The sequence below is a fragment of the Rhinolophus hipposideros genome (genome assembly GCF_964194185.1).
Source record: "Rhinolophus hipposideros genome assembly, chromosome: 14".
In the NCBI taxonomy this organism is placed as follows: domain Eukaryota; kingdom Metazoa; phylum Chordata; class Mammalia; order Chiroptera; family Rhinolophidae; genus Rhinolophus; species Rhinolophus hipposideros.
Genome location: NC_138060.1, coordinates 59,977,821 through 59,997,050, shown reverse-complemented (window position 1 = coordinate 59,997,050; position 19,230 = coordinate 59,977,821). Strand labels below are relative to the sequence as shown.

Below are 19,230 nucleotides of genomic sequence, written 5' to 3'. Positions count from 1 at the left end.
CCTTCGGTCCATATACACTTGGGTCCCTCAGAGGCCCACACCTTTAATGTAACCCTTGGCCCTGCTGCTGGCCTCTATCCAGGCAGGGCTTGTGGATGTTGATGGCCACCTAGTGGGCGAGACTGATGGACAAGGCTTCGGATTTGGAGTCGCCTCTCTCACTACCAAAGCTGGGAAGAAACTCAAGTCCAGGAAGACAGTGAAAGAGCAGCCCAGGTGAGCACTTCCTGCTACTCCGCCTGTTCAGCACCTGGACCTCCTTGGCTGGGGAAGGAAGGGCACAAGCTGTCTCCCTCTTCCCCCGGGTATCTTAGCTACTGTGTGGGCATAATGCCTGCCACTGCTGCCAACACTAGCAACATCTGTGGGGCCCAGGCTGGGGCTGGTCACTTCCCACCCGCACAGCAACCCTATGAGGTGGGAGTTCATGGCTCCGTTTTGTTGATGCGGAAATCCCCTCAGAGAGGGAAGTCACTTCCAAGGTCACATGGCTGCTGAGTGGTCGAGTGGAAGTGAGAAGCTGGGCCAGCACTTGCCCTCTGATACTTTATGTGGAAATCCCACCTCCTAACAGGGTTCTTCTGTGACCCAGCTGACTGGCACTCACATCGCCTAAAAACCCCAATTCACCTTTCAGGTATGACTTTGTGGGTGCAAAGTGGGAAGAGGGTCAAGTTTCACTTAATGAGCCATCTTCCCTGGGAGGTGCTGTGTAATGGTGGACAAAAGCACAGGCTCCAGAGGGGACACCTGGGCTCACTCCCTGCTCTGTACTTCTTTCACGCAAAGGGTCACCTTGTGAGAGGCATGAGAGCCTCACTGTGTCCCGTTTTCTCATCTCTAAAATGGGAATAGCAGTAATAATAGCATCAAAGTCATTGGGGTTGTCGTGAGGATAAGTGAGTGAACACGGTCCCTGTACCTGGAAAGTACTCAACAGGAATCTGCTGTTACTGTTATTATCACTTGAAAAAGGATGTGGCCAAAGCTGATGGTAGAAAACTGTCACATGCAAGACAGGAGTTGGGTAGCAGGGGTTGCGGATGCCCCCGGCCTCCCCTTGCTTCTCCAGAGAGGCCCGTCACTCCTAGACCCCCTCTGTTCTGTCACTGGGTGATCGATGCAATCACAGATGGATCAAGGCTTGGGCCTCGCAAACTACACTTGTTGAAGAAGAAAAGAATAAGAGGAAATAGTGAAAAGAGGAAACAGTGCGGGGAGCATCTCCTGTCAGTTCAGGCCTGCTCAGATGTGCCTCTCTGGGAGGGAGGACCCCACGCGCCATCGCTTGGAGGGGGCGGGTGGCTACTTTCCTGGGAGCACTGATGTAGGCGGGGAGAACAGGTTGTGGACTGGTCCGAGCAACAGGGCAGACCTGTCCTGCTTTCCCATTGGTCTGCAGACAGCCCCACCCTGGGTGGGGGCTCTGCCCCTCCTTCTCAGAGATGCCAGTGTGACTAATACCTCACCAGCCATGGTACTCCTGAGAGCCTGTGGCCCACCCCACAGGTCCACATGCTTTCAAGCCTAGAGACAGCCCATTCTTCTCAGGTGTCTCCTGCCGAGACTGCTGAAGGGAGAGCTCCGTGTTCAGATAAAAGGGACCAAAATGCTTCCCTCTTCTTGACCATCTGCAAGGCTTAGGGCCATACTCTGCCCTTTGGCCTAGGTATATGATCAAGATAGGAGCTAAGTGGGCTGGAGCTTCTGGGGCATGAGGGCTGAAACAGGTCAGCGTGGGAGCCACCTCACTGCCCATGACTGAGTGGAGTCGGCCTGCCTTCTCCTTCCAGCTCTTCAGCAAGAAAGGAAGGTGTCAGCAGCTCTGCGAGTGGCAAGGACTTAGATATTTTCACCTCCAAGACCCAGCTGACCCCATCGTCCAAGGATGGGGATGTCAAAGACATGCTTCTGCGGGACCGGGAGACGTCTACCATTGAAACTCTTCCCTCGGACTCCCCAAAGGAGGAGCTACACCCCCCCAGGTGACCATCTAGCACTAGCTCCTGCACCAGGTCATCCCAAACCAGAGTGTGATCCTCAATATGTAAAGAGCACTTGCAGATAGAAGAGAAATAAAATAGGGGGGTAATAGACAAAAACTAGAGGCACATTTCAAAAAGAAGAAACACGATGGCTTACACACATACAAAATGGTCCGACCTCAGGAGTCATCCAGGATACACAGTTGTACATGGAATCATTTTAGACCTTCCAAATAGCAATTATTTAAATGATTAAATTTACATATTTTTGAAATGAGTAATGTACCCAAACGGTACAAAATTCTCAAGGTAGAGACCCCTTCCTCCAGCCACACAATTCTTCTCCCTGGTGAGTCAGTAATTGAGTTTTTAGGAATCTATCCTAAGGAAATAATTACAGATGTGGACAGAGATTTATGCAATAGATGTCCATTGCATCATTAATTTAAAAAGCCAATAAGTTTTTCTTTTGAAAAACCTTCAATAGCCAACATTAGGGAAAGGGCTTTAAGTAAATTATTATCTCTGCTCTTGAAATGTATAAGAATGTACATGAAGAATTTTCCCTCCAGCCTGTGAACATTTCCAAACATTCAGAGAAGTTAAAAGAATTACACACTGGGCCGGCCCGGTGGCTGAGGCGGTTAGAGCTCCATGCTCCTAACTCTGAAGGCTGCCGGTTCGATTCCCACATGGGCCAGTGGGCTCTCAACACATACACACACACACACACACACACACAAAAAGGCAAAAAAAAAATGTAAAAATAAATAAATAAATAAATAAATAAATAAATAAATAAATAAAAAGAATTACACAGGGAGGCCCCCTTGATTCCTAGACGTAACATGTTACTATACTTAACGTGTCCATCTTTCTCTCCCTGCATTTATATTCTTTTCTGAAGCATTTCACAGTAAGTGGCAGACAGTCCCTTCCCCTGCCCCAACACTCCATCTCGCATCTCATTAACGAGAGTTCTTGAAGAGTGTTTAATAGCATGAAAGCATGTGTCTGTGGAAAAAGGGAATGATTCCTACAGTTGAGCTCCCATCTGGGGTAGGTGGTACCCGGGAATTCTGGCCTCCTGCTCATGAAGGAGGAAGAAAGGTGAAGTGCCTGGTAGCTCCAAGACAGCTACCTGTTTCTCCCTCCTCCCGCTGTGTCTTCAGGCTCAGCACCCCACCCTCTAAGCCTGTGGCCTTTGAGGACTTCAAGAATGAGCGAGGCAGTGAGATCAATCGCATCTTCAAAGAAAACAAGTCCATCTTGAATGAGCGGAGGAAAAGAGCCAGCGAGACCACCCAGCGCATCAATGCCATCAAGAAGGAGATCGACATCACCAAAGAGGCACTACATTTCCAGAAGTCACTGCGGGAGAAGCAAGGTAAGTGTGATGGGAAGAGGGCCCAGGGGACTGTGGGACCTGAGTCCTCCTGCTCCAAATGGGGTAGCCTTGGGCGCTGGAGGACTGCGATGGAAGGGGGTCAGCTGGGGATGTTGGGGTGCAACCTTCATCCCTGAGTCACCACTTGGCTCTAGTCATCCCTGAGGAGCCAGAGTCCTTCCCTGTCAAGCCAGCCTCTTCCTGTGGGCCCCCCATTATTGCTTTATTTCAGACCCAAGTGCTGGGCCTTCCACCTAATATGTAACCTATGGAAAAATAGGCCTTTGGCGTTGTAGAGGCTTCTGCAGGGAGATGGGTGGCTGGGTCCTGTGTGGTCTTCTCACTGCCCACAGTGGTCTGATTGGGGTGGAGGTGCTTGTCAAGACATGAGAACTGAGGAGAGAAATGAGAATGTAGATACCCGAGGGCTAAGGGGTTTACTGTCACTAAGACCATTCCTCAGGCCAAACCCTCAACCCCTGTGCTGGCCTAGCAAAGTCTTGTCTCTTAAGGTAGGTGGTGTCTCCTCAGACTCGGAGAGTAGGGATTCCTGGGTGCGGAGGGTGCTCACCTGCTTACCCTGACCTGGTGCCCTTGTCCCAATAGCCGGCGCTGCCCACACCTGCACTGTGGGCCAAGAACCCTCCAGATTGAGTGTGCAGAGGACTCACCTGGGAGGTCTGGGCAAGTGCAAATTCCCAGGCTCCGACCAGTGGTTCTGACTCAGGACATCTGTGGCAGGGCCCAGAAGCTGTGTTCTAATGAGTGACCATCCCAACTCTGAGGCTGTCAGTTCAGAGGCCACAGTCTTGTTCACATTCCTGGCTTGGTCCCCTTGTCTTGTTCCAGATTGGGCACACCAGGTCACTGGGCTTTCCCTTGCGAAATCACAATGCCATTGCAGGCTGGCCTTTCTGAGTCACTTGTCCCCTGACGCATCTCCAGAGGTCACTTGGTTTATTCCCGCAGGTCAGGGTCATCTCACTCACTCAGGGAGTACATTTTACTCATCTGGTTCTCAGAGGGCAACTTTATTTTCAAGTTCTTGGAGCCACTCTGCTCATAACCTACAGACCAATCATGACACATTATTCCAGAGGGCAAAGCCCTCCATGGGTCTGGGAAACGGGAGAGGACAGGTGATGGTGGCTCCAGAAAAGCCCCATCCAGAATCTCCAAGGTGAAAGTCTTACAGGCCTTACACTGCTTTGTGCCCTTAGCCCACACCGTCTTTGAATATGCAACCCCTTATTACATATTTATGTAATTTAAATAATATGTATGAATGCTATGCTGACATCAAGTTACTCCTAAACATACCTGAAAAATTGCTATTTTTTTTAAGGATGAGACAAAGAAATAAATAATATTTTGGAATATTTAAAATTTTACCTATCAGTATCAAACATTTTTGCTTTTGCCCCCCAAGAGCAGTTATTTTCCCACTGATTGTTAAAATATCACATAAAGTACTTTATCTTGAAGGAACAGACCAAGTAAATTCATTTTTAAAAATACCTGCTAGGTACCTTGATTGGCAGCCCAGAAAGGTCAGCAAATTTAGAACATTAATTAGTCTTTTGTGAAAGAAAAATGAGATATCATCTTAAGTTCAATTCTTTTTTTTCCTTAGAGATAATTAGAGAACCTCTGGGTAGTAACAAATGTTCAAGCCCCTGCTATCTCACAGAGTCCTGTAAAGACTCTAGTCTGTAAAGGGTTTGTATCAAAGTGACCACATCAGGGACGTCCCATAGCACACAGACCAAGTCACTCTGTACTGAAGTCAAGGGACCTGGTGAGGGTGACTCTGGACCTCCCCACTCCATACCTTGCATCAGGACCCTTGCCTCTCCATGAATGGTGCCAGTGACAATTTGTCTTCCTTTTCCCCATTAAACATCATTGGAAGTGCTAACATTTTCCTCCAGCTCCTGGGGACTACCTCATGCACCCCAGCTACATACCTATCACAGGCAGGCCTCACTCTTCAGGGTCCTGGAGCGGAAGCCCCCTACACTGGGGGTTTTGACATGACCTTTGCCGAGCTTTCATGACCTTTGCGGGCGGTGAACGGCTGAGTGAGTGGCTCCACAGACCATGTTAGGTTGTCTTAACCCAACACCCTCATCAAAGTGACAGACCTTAAAAGGTCCGTACAAGGAGTGGAGATGACTAAGAACAGAACTGACCCCTCTCCTTCTGGAGCCTCTGGCAGCGACTCGGTATGGTACCCACTGAGTGGGTCTAAGTGACTCTAAGCAGAAGGTAGCTGGTGCATGTTCAAATCGGCAAGAAGACAATCTGAAATGTGCGTTTACATGCACATAAGGAACGTTGCGTTTACATGCACATAAGGAACGTTGCCAAAGTACCTGTGCAACTAACCAGTGATGGCATTTCATGTGTATAACTTACAAAAAAGGTAAACGAACGTCTGTATAATATTATTATTATATTATTATAATATATATTGTTAGTGAAATACCATTGGTTGATGGGATTTAAGATAAAATAAGTGTGGCGCATGGGCCATCTCTACCCTCCTCCACCCACCCCTTCTGTTCATCCTGGAAATGCCAGTGTGGCCGTCTGGTCTGACCTCCCTCTCCCCGTGAGACATGTCCCAGGAGACTGCCCTCCCACCCCCCGTGCTTTGCCCACGCCCAGGCCCACCCCGGCCCTTCTGCTGGTCCTGGTCTCTGACCGCCTCCATCCCCCCACAGGAGAGTATGAGAACAAGGGGCTGATGATCATCGATGAGGAAGAATTCCTGCTGATCCTAAAGCTCAAGGACCTCAAGAAGCAATACCGAACCGAGTACCAGGACCTGCGCGACCTCAGGGCTGAGATCCAGTACTGCCAGCACCTTGTGGATCAGTGTCGCCACCGTCTGCTCACGGGTGCGCCATTTGGGAAGGTTGGCTGGCTATCCAAGGTCCTGGGAGGCACAGGGCAGGGTCACCTCCTTGGTTCTAGAAGTGGCTTCGGAGCTTCTCTCTAGCAGAGGCAGGAGCCGGGCAGGGGCTTCAGATGTGTGTTTCCAGGACTCTGTGGACAGGAGACAGAGATGGGAAAGGGTGAGACCCTGGTGCAGGAAGTGACAGGAACAAAGCAGACGGGCACACGCGGCCTTTACTGGCTTCCTCGGGGACTGCCCCACACCTCACAGTGCTGTCTCTTGCCTCACTGCAGAATTTGACGTCTGGTACAACGAGTCCTTCTTCATCCCTGAGGACGTGCAGGCGGCACTGAAGCCGGGTAGCAGCATCCGGCCGGGCATGGTCCCTGTCAGCAGGATCGTGTCTCTGGTGAGTGGCACAAGGGCAGGGGTGGAGATGATGGGTGAGCACAGGCCAGTGGGCAGTACCCTTTGTCCTCTGTTCTCTCCACCAACATGGCAGTGTACCGGCTGCTCCCAGCCTCTTCCACAGCTGGCCCAGGTAGGTGGAGAGCTACAGGTCTCTCCCCAGTTGTCAAAAATGGAGACACAGAAAACACCACTTACTGCTGCCACCCTCTGAGTGGCTCACCCAGGTGGCAGTTATAGGGTATCTGAGAGGTTGTGAGCTACCTTGGGTGAGGATCCTCAAACCTAGCAAGGGGCTGCCCTGATGCCCACTACAGACCTCTTCAGGGTGAATCCTGACAATGCCAGGCTGAAGGGACGACTGTGCTGAGTTGGGCCTCCCCTAGGGAGAAGATGACCAGGATAAGTTCAGCCAGCTGCAGCAGATGATGCTGCCCGAGGGCCCTGATTCCATCTCCTTCTACAATGCCAAAGTGAAGACAGAACAGAAGGTAACGCGGGTTCATGTCTCCAGGAAGGCGGGGCCTCAGGGACCTCATTACTGGGACCCAGGGTCACACTCCCCACGTTAGAGAGGTGGAGGAGGACTGTGCCAGCCGCACGAGAGCCAGCATCACCAGAGTTAGTGGGTATCTTCTGCCAGCTCCGGAGTCCTGGGACTGCGCTGGGCCCATAGGGGTCCCACAGAGCACCACCAGGCCCGGATGGCTGGTGAGTGCTAAGCCGGCCATGTGAACCATCCTTTTCTCTAGCGCATCCACACTGTATAAACGACCCACCCGTTAGTCACTGAGTAGTGTCTTGTTATCAGAGTGACTGTCGTGGTATCGCAGTGCTGATGTTCAAGTCACCCTTATTTTACTTAATAATGGCCCCAGCGTGAAAGAGCGGTGATGCTGGCAATTTGGGTGTGCCAAAGAGAAGCCCTGAGTGCTTCCTTTAAGTGAAAAGGTGTGCATGGATATAGGGTTCAGTACTGTCTGTGCTTTTAGGCATCCACTGGGGGTACTGGAATGTTTGCCCTGTGGATAAGGGGGGACTAAGACTTCAACATTATGTGTTTTGGGGGAACACGAACATTCAGTCTGTAACAGGAGGCATGTGATACTGCTTTGTGCCGCTATTGGTGAGGTTAATTTTGATCAATTGGGTAAGGTCATCCTATATTTTGAATAAGAAGGTGAAAAGGTCTTTGGCTTTAGAGAGTTTCAAAAATATTATTGCTTATTATAAATGAACCAAAATGATTTGCATGGTTACCACCATGAATTCTCTCTTGGTGTTCCAGACAAACCTTGTATTTTCTTTAATTACTTTCAATGTCTCAGACAAACTGTTTGACAGGGGAGTGTTACATTTCTACAGGTCAATATATTCTCCCACGATCCCCCAGTCTCAAGTAGAACTCTCTTCATTGGACATTTCTTTTATGTTTGAGACGTGCCCATACACAAACTTTTTATGCAGATGCTGCACTTGAGCCATTCTCTTTTATATTTATTTAAACCTTTCATATATATTATTCTATATGAAATATGTAGGGCCAGCTTTTTCAAGGTCAAAATGTTTCCTGTGTTGCTGAATCTCCCTCATGGTGGCTTCTATCCATGTGTGTTTAAATCACAACTTCAGGGGCGGCCGGATGGCTCAGCTGGTTAGAGCGCGAGCTCTGAACAACAGGGTTGCCCGTTCGATTCCCACATGGGCCAGTGAGCTGCGCCCTCCACAACTAGATTGAAGACAATGAGCTGCGGCTGAGCTGCTAGAGGGGTGGCCGGATGGCTCAGTTGGTTAGAGCACAAGCTCTCAACAACAATATTGCCAGTTCAATTCCCCCATGGGATGGTGGGCTGTGCCCCCTGCAACTAAAGATTAAAAACGGAAAAAAAAACAAAATAAAAATGGTGACTGGACTTGGAGCTGAGCTGCGCCCTCCACAACTAAATTAAAGGACAATGAATTGACTTGGAGTTGATGGGCCCTGGAAAAATACACTGTTCCCCAACATTTCCCAATAAAAATTTTTTTAAAAAAAATCACAACTTTATATTTGATTGAACCTAAGGTTTAGGAGTCCTGAGTGCATCCGCTGAAATTACTTTCCTCTTAAAAGGGTTTGCACTTGCTTTTCCGGTTAGCCTGGGGTATTACCAACCCAGGACCATTTTAACCTCCTTCAAGAATTCCCAATTGAGAAGGGATTAATATCCAGAATATATAGAGAACTCCTAAAACTCAACAACCCCAAAACAAAACCTTATTCAAAAAGCAGGCAAAGGACTTGAATAGACATTTCTCTAAAGAAAATACACAAGTGGACAATAAACACATGAATAGATGCTCAACATCACCAATCACTAGGGAAATGCAAATCAGAACTAGGAACCCTCTCACCCCGTAGGATGACTGACTACTATCAAAGAAGCACAAATGACAGGTGTTGGTGAGGATGTGGAATAACTGGAACCCTTGTGCACTGATGGTAGGAATGTAAAATGGTACAGCCATTAAGTGAAATAAGCCAGTCACAAAAAGACAAATGCTGTATGATTCCACTCCTGAGACACTTAGAATAGTCAAAATCATAGAGACAGAAAGTAGAATGGTGGTTATATGGGGCTGGGGGCAGGAAGAATGGGAAGTAATGGGTACAGTTTTAGATTAATGAGATGAAAAGTTATAGGGACCGATGGTTGCACATTATGAAATTATTTAATACCACTGAACTGTACACTTAAAAATGGTAAAGATGGTAAGTTTTGTGGTATGGGTATTTTACCACAATAAAACAATTGGGGGGAAAAAGAACTTCAGCTTCAGTTCCCCAACTTTGTGGGGAATCTAGGATTCATCTCCCTATTCTAAGTTGGTTTTAGCATTTGCTTGCTCACTGCCCACTCTTTGTTTCACTTCTTCCATCTGCTTTCTGGGAACCTAGGAGTGCATTAAAAGGGTAGCATTTGTCAACATCTAATTGATTTGCAGAGGGAGGGCCCTTCAGAGTACATGGGTGCCCACCCCTCTGGAGACAGAACCCTCTTCTTTTCTTTTTGAACTTAATTCTTGTCAGAACTTTCAAGTGGGCTCTTGAAACATGCATGTCTCCTTTTAAACATGCCCATCACACCATTTTAAAAGTTTTATACACTTTCCTTGGGATGAAACAATGAAAGGGATTGAATAGAACATCATTTCTCACACAGTTGGGCTGGGCAGAGGGAATCCTTGTCCCAAAACTGTGATGTTTGCAGGAAGGATGATGGCGTATGGCTTCTGAGCCCATGTCATGTCCGTACCGCCTAATCAATTCCTGTTTTGTCTCTTTTCTGTGTCCAGCACAACTACCTGAAAACAGTGGGCCTCCAGCAGGCACATAGAAAGTAGGGATTCGGTGCCAGTGCCTCAAAGGACAAGGCGCCAGCGACTCCGGCCTGCTCTGGTGGAGCTGCTGCACCACCTGCACGGAGTCCCAACCAGTCTGCCCGAGGCGGGGCCCAGCCCAGAGAAGACACAACACCGGCCTGCCAGGAGGAACAGCTTCAAAGGACTTGCTTATCTTCACAGGGAACTTTTGGTTTTAATTCACTGTCTTATATACAAGGACAAGATAAACTAACGCTGTAGTCTGCACTTTGAGTATTCATCCGAGAACCATGTTTCTTTTCTGGGAGGATGTCTTCCCTCTGTACAGGTGGGCTCAGGACTGAGTCTCCAGCGGGAAAGTGGAAAAGTGGCTCAGCCAGGCTCGGCCTGGCAGGTGTTTGTCCCAGCGGTCAGACTCCTTTTCTGCATGGACGTCCTGGGGGTGAGCAGGGTCTGAGGAGCCCTGGTTCTCACTTCTTGGCACCCTCCGACCGCAGGTTCTCTCAGAGTATCTTCTCTCTGTTCTGAGCCGGGGAGGGCAGGAGGAGCACCCCCGCGCCCCGTAACGGCACCCAGGAGAGGACTGGGTCTGGGTGGAAATGGCTGAAAGGCAGATTTTTATCTCACAGTAGGAAGAGGCTTGGAATGAGCAGTCCGACCAGGAGGTCAGCATGGAGAACCCCCGTGGGAGGCTGTACAAGGAGGCTGCAGAACCTGCCCTGGCTGGAAGGCTGAACGGATGGCATCTGTCCAGTTAAAGACCCTGTGATTCTGTGCTTAGCCCATCAACGAGCACATGGATAGCGGTTTTACTGAGGAGAGAAAGCAGAAAGGCTTTCCTTCAGGTCTCGGCCCTCTCTCCTGTCCAGGCCCCTTTCTCTTTCACTGACTGACACATGATGGTTCTGAAACAACTTTCAGAAATTCCTATCATGCCAAGTCTTCCCATAGCAGCTTTGAAGTCTCCTGACTTGATTCCCCTCGGTGACACACGGGGTCTGTCACTGACCAGTACTAATGGTGTGCACACAGCCCTGTTGGTCATTCCTCATGTTTCCTTTGATTGTGGCCAAGCAGGCAGGACTGCCCATGCTTTGCTCACCTTCCCAGCTATTAGAGGCCTTAGGAACAGAGTTCTGTTTCTTTTCCTTCTTTGCTGCCCTTGCCCTTGCCAGGACTTGTTTGGGGTTCCTGCATCTTTGGGGCATCTCAGAAAACAGGACATACATAGCACAGAGGGGATACATCATCTCGTTGGGGCCACAGGAAGCAGCCGTTTGTGGAATTACCAATCCCCCTTCCCTTCATTCCCCATCACTGGTTGGAATCATGTAGCATGTCGGACATCCTCCATAAAATTCCTGGACAGCCAGTCCTGGGGTCTGCTGGCAATGGCAGTTGGTAACATTTGTCTCTAGCTCATTTGTCACCACGTAGGCCTCTTTGGTCAGTTCTGGCACCAACTGACACAAGTAATCATCGGTGTGGGCAGAGCCACCGGAATAAGCCAGGAGGGTGCTCGGTAGATCAGCTGCCACACAAACTCCACAGGAGCAGATGTTTCCAACATGACATGGAGCTAGAGGGCATCTTGTCCACTCAAATGGGCTTGTTTTAGAAAATAGTTTCTGCTGAGCTAAACTGACCATCAAAATCACCCCTGAAGGGACTTCCAATTCCATCCATGTGTCAGGTAAATAACCTGAAAACACTCCTTCTACAAACAGAGATGCTGGTTAAAGTATAACATTCTTTAAATGCAAAGCTAAATTTGCAGGAAAGAAAGGGAACTGCCGAGAGCTGAAAAGCCACAAACCAGAGTGGTTAGCATGCAAACTGGTGTGGCTGCTAGGGATGGGGAGAGAAGGTGTGTGAGTGAGTGCTGCTCTTGAGTGTTACTGTCCACCTGCTTGTAAGTCTAGGAAATAAGACTTTGGCCCGTGCCCCATAGAAGCTGGATATGGGACCCCCTGCATAAAGCTGGCACCCTGAAGGCTTCATGCTTGATGAAGAGGTGAATTAGGAAAAGTTCCCCCACTGGCATGGAGAAATATCATAACAAGGGGACTTTCCCCGGGGATTAGAGAGAACAGGTCCTGTGAGAATTTGAAATCATGCACAGGTTTGGGATTCAATTTTACACTGTGTGGTCCAGGAACCACCAGGCTGAGGAATTAGCATAAAAATTTGCCCGAGGCTGAAATACCTAGTAGAATCAAATACAAAAAAATCTGTTGTACATGTCCTTTACCCAGCAATGCAGGATCTCACAAAGCCCTAGTAAACATGAACTCCAAAGATGAAACACACATACACCCCCCCACACACACACATGCACACGCACGCACACACACACGCACACTTGAGCATGTGCACAGGCGCGTGCAGAAATAACCTGCCATGGTAGGGGCACAATGAAAGCAGGATCAGACCTGTAAGAACTTCAGATAACAAATTATTGAACACAGATTATATAATATTTTTATGTTGTAAAGACAAAAGTGGGATTTAAAAATATGATAAAGGCTATCAAAATAGATAGCAGATGTTTTAAACAAGCAGAATTTCTAGGAATGAAGAAAAAGTAGGTCTAAAAGTTAAAATGATGGACTAGAAACAGTGAAAAATAGAATTAATGACCCAGATGTTGGACCTGAAGAAATTGCCTGAAGTTGCTGTATAGAGGGATGAAGAGATAGAAAAGTGAAAGATAAGAGACGTGGTGCACAGAACGAGAAGATACAGGACACATCTCATCACAAATCCAGAGGAGATAATAGGGAGATCATTCTCTTGATATCTCATCTTGTGGCTTTAAACATCCTCCACATGTGGACTCTAAATTTTATATATCCAGCCTGAACTGTTCTGAAATCTAATCCTGGACAGCCAACTGCTAACTTGTTATCTGCACTTGAATTATCTATTAAGACATCTACAAATCAATGTGTTTAAAACTCAGTGCCTAATTGCCCCCCAAACATGCTCCACCCACAGCCTCCTTTATCTCAGCCCAATTGCTCAGGCTAAAATTCTTAGTTTTGTACTTCACTCCTGAGTTCTTCTCACACCCACGTCAAATCGGTCAAATTCAGGGGACTTTACTTTTTTTTTTTTTTAATTAATTTTATTGGGGTGACAATTGTTAGTAAATTTACATAGATTTCAGGTGTACAATTCTGTATTACATCGTCTATAAATCCCATTGTGTGTTCACCACCCAGAGTCAGTTCTCCTTCCATCACCATATATTTGATACTTTTTTATTATACTAAAAATCTAGTCACCGCTTCTACTGCCCCTATCCTGAGCTCTTGCCTGGATATCGCAACAGCTTCCTAACTGTGTCCTTGCTTCCTCCCTTGCTTTCTTATACTCTATTTCCAGAACAGAAGCCTGGTTGATCCTTTTTAAATACAAGTTAGATCACATCACACTTCTTCTCAAACTTTTAATGGCTCATATTTCTCTCAGTGAAACCAAAGTCCTTAAACCAGCATACAAGGCCCTATGATCTCGCCTCCTGTAACTTTAATCTTTTTCAGTCTTCCCCTTTCACATTCTGCTCTGTCCCCATGGGCCTCCTTACTGTTCTCAAACATGCCAGACATCTCCTGCCTCAGGACCTTTGCACTGGCTGTTCCCACTGTCTGATCTATTCTTCCTCCAGATGTCCACATGGCTAACTCCCTCACTTCAAGTCATTACTTAAATGGTAAATGCTGTCACGCCTTGACTATAGTCCCTTGCACTTGCCATTCCTGCTTATGGCTTCCTCCTGAAAGCACCTGCAACTTTCTATATAAAGGCTTTTCAACCATAGGTGCTTGCTTATCTGCTGCAAAGTGGGCCCAAACGCCAAGGAGTTAACACTTTGAAGAGCAATGCTCAACCGATGAGTCAGTGGATGAGTACCCCAACCTGCTCTCCCTTAAGTGGGACAACTCTGAGTCACATTCTGCGCTATTTCCTTGGACTTCCCAGCATGAATGCAAATTCACATATACATAAGTGGAACCAAAGCGGGGGAAAAAGAGTTGCTATATTAAGTTAGTGGGACTGTCCGTAAAATAACATAAAAATTTAAAAGATATTTTAATAATGCTATATGATTTTTATAATTAATATAAGTATAATGGAAAGGGTAAGTGTAAACCAATATGGCACCCAAGGTTTCTTTGTAAAGTTCTGAGATTCAAGGTAGGACAAAAAGTTCTGGATAGTTCTCCCTGTCTTCCACGATCTTTAATCTGAAGGGCTCAGATACCTCTAAGGCTATTTCCTCAGGTGTTGTACAGAGGTTCCAATCCACTGGCCCTACCACTCAGGCCCAGGGAGTCTCACTCGGAACTTGACTGTTGATGAGCAGGTTGTACTTTTCTGAGGCAATATGAAATAGGATAGAGCACAGGTGCTGGCCAAGTCATCCAGTTTAAATCAGGACTCCCTATCAGACTGGCATGGGACCTTGAGCAAGTCGTCCAATTTCCCTGCCTTCCTTTTCTCATGTGTAAATTAATCAATCCTGGGTCTCTGTGAAATGAAGGAATTAATGTATATCTAGTGCACAGCAGGGCCTCAACCAACTGAAAGTGCCATGACAGTAATAATAATAATTATTATTATAATAATAATATCAATGTGCTCAACATTACATCTGATAGATGGTGAGCTAACACACATACGCACACACCAACCAAAGAGGATTTTGGATTTGAAAAGGCAGCATTCAGACTGGCATTATCTCTCTCCAATTAATCCTGACTGTGATGGCTTTTTAAAACCAACCCAAAAGTTGACAGTAGAAGTATCTGCTAAAAATATACCCAGTGCCATCCTGGGCAGTGTGACTGGAGGTCCAGTGTCTCGGGTCAAGGAAGTGGTAGACCCACTGCACACCATGTCTTCGGGGCTGCACTTGGAACTTCCTGCTGGAGGCCAGAGACAGCGTTTTAAGTGTACAGATTTCCCAGGGGAGTGTGACTGGCATCACAAGAGGCTCTGAAACACTGTCAGGCATGGAATAATCACAGAAACTAGGGACATTCAATCTGAGACGTGAGGTCCAAAGGGGGAGATTTTCTGTTATTTTGGGAGGAATAAAAGGGACAAGTTTTCTGCCCTGGAATGGTGCAAACTGGGCTCTCAGTCCCTGGAGGAAGCAAGTGGTGTCCAGGCTGCCCCCGTCAAGTTCCACGTGAGAGACACCCTCAAACCAGGAAGGAAGGTCTTGTGGCCTCTAGGTTCCTTCTAAATCTAAATGCCTTGATTCTATCAAAGTCATGGTGGAAAAGTTATTTAACATATCCGTTGAAAATTATGTCATGTACGTAGATATTCACACATGCCGGAGATGCCAAAAAAATGTATACACAGGACTTGTATTCATTTTTTGTTATCGGTATATATTGAATATTACAATTTTAATACAGTTTTTTCCTTTCTTAAAATGTATATACATTTTTTGGCACCCTCTGTATAAGTGAATAAGAAAGATTAAAAAGTCAAAAGTAGTTGTTTCTGAGTGAAACAAAGTGATTTTTCCCCCTTTAAAAATGTTTATTTATTTTCTTTCTCTATCAAATATCAATTGCTTTTATTAACGAAAATAACATACAATTTAGAAAGAATATTTTTTATTAAGAAAACCTATCTATGGGTAGACGAAAGACATTTATACCAGCTCAGCTTTCCAACAATAAAGACAGAGGCACCCCATTTGCAGAAATGTACCAGCAAAGGCTGGAAGGAAAAAGAGGGAGTCTTGCATGGAGGGACGGGGCTCACTTCAAGGGCTGGCCATGATTGTGATTCAAGAACTAAATGGCTTATAAGAAATGATTTCTGAACCCAGTTGGGATTCTCCTTCTATGAGTCCCTTAAAAGAGAATCTGCTCTGTCCAGAAAAAGGCGTAAAAAGCATCAGGAGTTGAGCGTGTGTGGAGTAGACAAGTATTGTTCTTACATTTGGGAATGATGGCAAGGGCAGAGATGGCAGCGATGGAAGGAACCCCCTTTGCTATAGGCCTTCTTGTGCAGAAGGTGAGAGGGCCTGAAAGCGGGATTTGGAAGGCTCCCAACGAGACTGAGAGCATAGAAAATGTGGCCAATGCATGTGTCTGGGTATATGAAAAAGGAACACAGGACATGAGAACACCATTCAAGTCCAGCTGCCACCACTCAGAGTTTGTGACCTTGGGTGCCCTTACTTTTCTGAGGCTCAATGTCTGCATCTGTAGAATGGAGGTAGCAGCTGTTACTGCCCACCCCATACAGGGATCATGGAAGATAATGTGTATGAAGACTCTGTAAAGTCTAAAGCCTCCTGTAAATATCTGTTATTATTCCTGTTCCCCCAGAATGGCAGAAAATCATATTAGGTAAGAATCTCTTGTGTTTGGGTTAGAGCCACAGAAAATAATTTGAGAGTGTTGACACCTAGTAAAGCATTAAAAAGTGCCACAGCTGCTGGTCCGGCATGGGAGGAGACAAGAAGACCGCTGTCTATGAACCGGGAAGAGGGCTCTCACCAGACACTCACTCTGCTGGCGCCTGGATCTTGTACCTCCAGAACTACGTGTAAGAAGTAAATGTTTATCAAATATAAAAGTGGAAATTATTGGTGCAAAATGAGCTGGGATTTGTTACATGCTTATCTTGATAATCTAAGCATGATCTTTGTCCTTGGTCTTTTAAAGGCATTCATCCTTGTTTCCAAGTATGGGAGCAAATATATAACAAAGGTATTTCTGTGTATTTAAAAGTGAAAAAATTTAAAAATAAATAAATAAATAAATAAAAATAAAAGTGAAAAAATTTTTCCCAACGTAAAGTGAAATTTAAATTAGAATGTAATTCTTTACCCTTTAGCAGCACTGCCCAATGTACCGTTTTGTGATGATGGAAATGCATGTGTCTGTTGAGCACTTGAAATACAACTAGTGCAACCAAAAAAAAAAAAAAAGTGAATGTTTGCTGTTTAAGCCAAAAAAAAAAAAAAAAAGTCCCAGAGCTTCAGAAGAACACGGTAGTGGTGGTGGCAGCAGCACTGGTGTCCAAACCCAAGAAAGATTTTGTACCTGAAACATGAGTTTACTCAAGCCTGACATGAAACAGGATCTACTAAATCACGCGTGGAATGGCTGGATGTTAGTGAGAGGGACGTCTAATGGTACTTAGTGTTCCCATTTCTTTAAATCTTTTCATCTAAATTTGTTACCTTCTGCTTGAATACGCTAATATTAGTAAAGATGTTGTATAATTAGCTCCTGTTCTAGAGCTCATGGTCTCCTGCCAATATCACTCTCTTAAAAAGCTTCAGAAGCAGAAGATGGATTAAGAGCCCTTCCCTTGGTCAGCAATCCTGCAATCCTGGGGGCCTGTGATTTTAGGTCAAGTCCCCCTACCCCGGCTCCACCCCAACCACACACACATACTAAGGCAAACCACGAATCCAAGGGCAAAGAGGATAAAGATTATTACCTCAAACCTTATAAGATCAGATTCTAAATAAACTGAAAAAGAAAACCCACATGCTATGTACATACAAAGAAAAAAAGTCAATAAAGAAAAAGGAGGTGCAGTTTTGAATTCTGACACAGCTCTTCCTATCCCTGGATGAATATTATAATTATCTGGGGTGCTTTTAGAAAATTCTGATGCCTAGGACACATCCTAGACCAATTAAATCAGAGGCTCTGGGATGTGGGGTATCAGTATTTTCTAAAAGCTCCCCAAGTGATTCTAATGTATAGACTGAGTTATACCCCCCTGACAGAAGGAAACATGGACATTTATTTGTTTTTCACCTTTGGTATGCTTTTGTGTACCTGCTTCATATGGTGATAAATCATTGATTAATCTTATTTAGCAACTATTTAATATCACACACTCTTGGAAACAAGCACAGAAGCTTCTCTACTGATTAATTTTCACAAACTTCCATGGTTTCTGATTATAAATATCTGAATATTCAAAGGTAATATATGTGCACTTGTCATGTTTGACATGTTCTGCAGTCAGGATTGGGAGACATTGTGACAGACGCTCAATAAACATTTAAATAAATGGGAGTGGTGAATGGATGGGTGGGAGGGTGGGCGGAGTTAGACCAGAGAGGGATTTTCAACCTTGGTATTATTGACATTTTAAGTCAGATAATTCTTTGTTGTAGGGGGCTGTTCTGTGTGTTGCAGGATGTTTAGCAGCATCTTTGGCCTTTATCCCCTGGATGCCAGAAGCATCACCCCGTTGTGACAGCTAAAAAATGTCTCCAGACATTTCTAAATGTTCCCTACAGGCAAAATTGCCCATTAAGAACCACAGTGGTAGATTAATGAATGGGAAGATGAAAGGATTCATGGACGGATGTATGGATGGATGTTTGGATAGAAGGATGGATGGAGGAACAGATGATTAGATAGAAGGATAGATAAATGGTTGAGTGAATGGGTAATTGCTGAATGGAGGGATGAATGGGTGCTGAGTGGGTGGGTGAATGAAAGAAGTTTGGGTGGTTGGATGGGGTAGATTAATGTATAAGTAGATAGATGGGTGGATGGAAAGATTGATGAATGGCTAAGTGAATGGGTCAATGGGCAAATTGATAGGTGGGTGGAAAGATGGATGGATGAATGATCAGGCTCATAAACCTAACTGAATGTCTTTGTTCCTAAGGTTTTTACTCTGAGGACATTCTTTGCTCTTTGTCCATACAATAGCATAGCACAGAGAGTAAATATTTGACACACAAAGTAGTTGGAAGGCTAGAGAAGGGCTGAATTTGAAATTTAAGACATTGACAGTATTTTCCAAGGTAAAACTGAATTCTAAAGTCTGCCCTAGAATTGGTAAATATACCTGACATAAAACTGATGATGGCTAAAACTGCACATGGTAAACTGTTACTGACTAAAAAGTGACAAAAGAATCAAATCTTCATTACAACATCAAGACAGAAAAATGTAACCCAAGAAAATTTGCTTTAATAGAAATGAAGGGCAAAATAAAACACTGACAAAAGCTTATAATCAGGTACATTTAGTACAAAAAATTTTCAAAGATTCAAATATTTTCTAAATAAAATGTACTAGTAAAACTAATCTCAATAAAAGAATTTTAAAATATTTTTATTTTTTCAAATTATGTTTCAAACACATTTGAAATTAAAAAAATGAATAACTGTA

The 19,230-nt window shown here is 45.4% G+C and overlaps 1 protein-coding gene and 1 long non-coding RNA gene across 10 annotated transcripts in view; one reads left to right on the top strand and one right to left on the bottom strand.

The window, feature by feature from the left end:
- Positions 1–12,637, top strand: part of KIF9 (kinesin family member 9) — a 40,483-nt gene extending 27,846 nt beyond the window's left edge. For 5 of the 9 annotated variants that reach the window (XM_081073211.1, XM_081073209.1, XM_081073215.1 and 2 more), the window contains 7 exons: positions 83–216; positions 1,794–1,985; positions 3,158–3,372; positions 6,099–6,275; positions 6,568–6,683; positions 7,069–7,173; positions 10,019–12,637. In XM_081073211.1, coding sequence (XP_080929337.1) covers positions 83–216; positions 1,794–1,985; positions 3,158–3,372; positions 6,099–6,275; positions 6,568–6,683; positions 7,069–7,173; positions 10,019–10,066 — 987 coding nt within the window. In that variant the 3' untranslated portion in view covers positions 10,067–12,637. The remainder of the gene's footprint in view (positions 1–82; positions 217–1,793; positions 1,986–3,157; positions 3,373–6,098; positions 6,276–6,567; positions 6,684–7,068; positions 7,174–10,018) is intronic. The other 4 variants (XM_081073217.1, XM_081073213.1, XM_081073216.1 and 1 more) reach the window with 1 other exon arrangement.
- Positions 1–19,230, bottom strand: part of LOC308507755 — a 39,227-nt gene that overhangs the window by 1,685 nt on the left and 18,312 nt on the right. Inside the window, exons 2-3 of the long non-coding RNA XR_013994924.1 lie at positions 6,242–6,423; positions 4,044–4,439 (exon numbers count right to left, since the gene is read on the bottom strand). This is a non-coding gene — a long non-coding RNA (uncharacterized lncRNA). The remainder of the gene's footprint in view (positions 1–4,043; positions 4,440–6,241; positions 6,424–19,230) is intronic.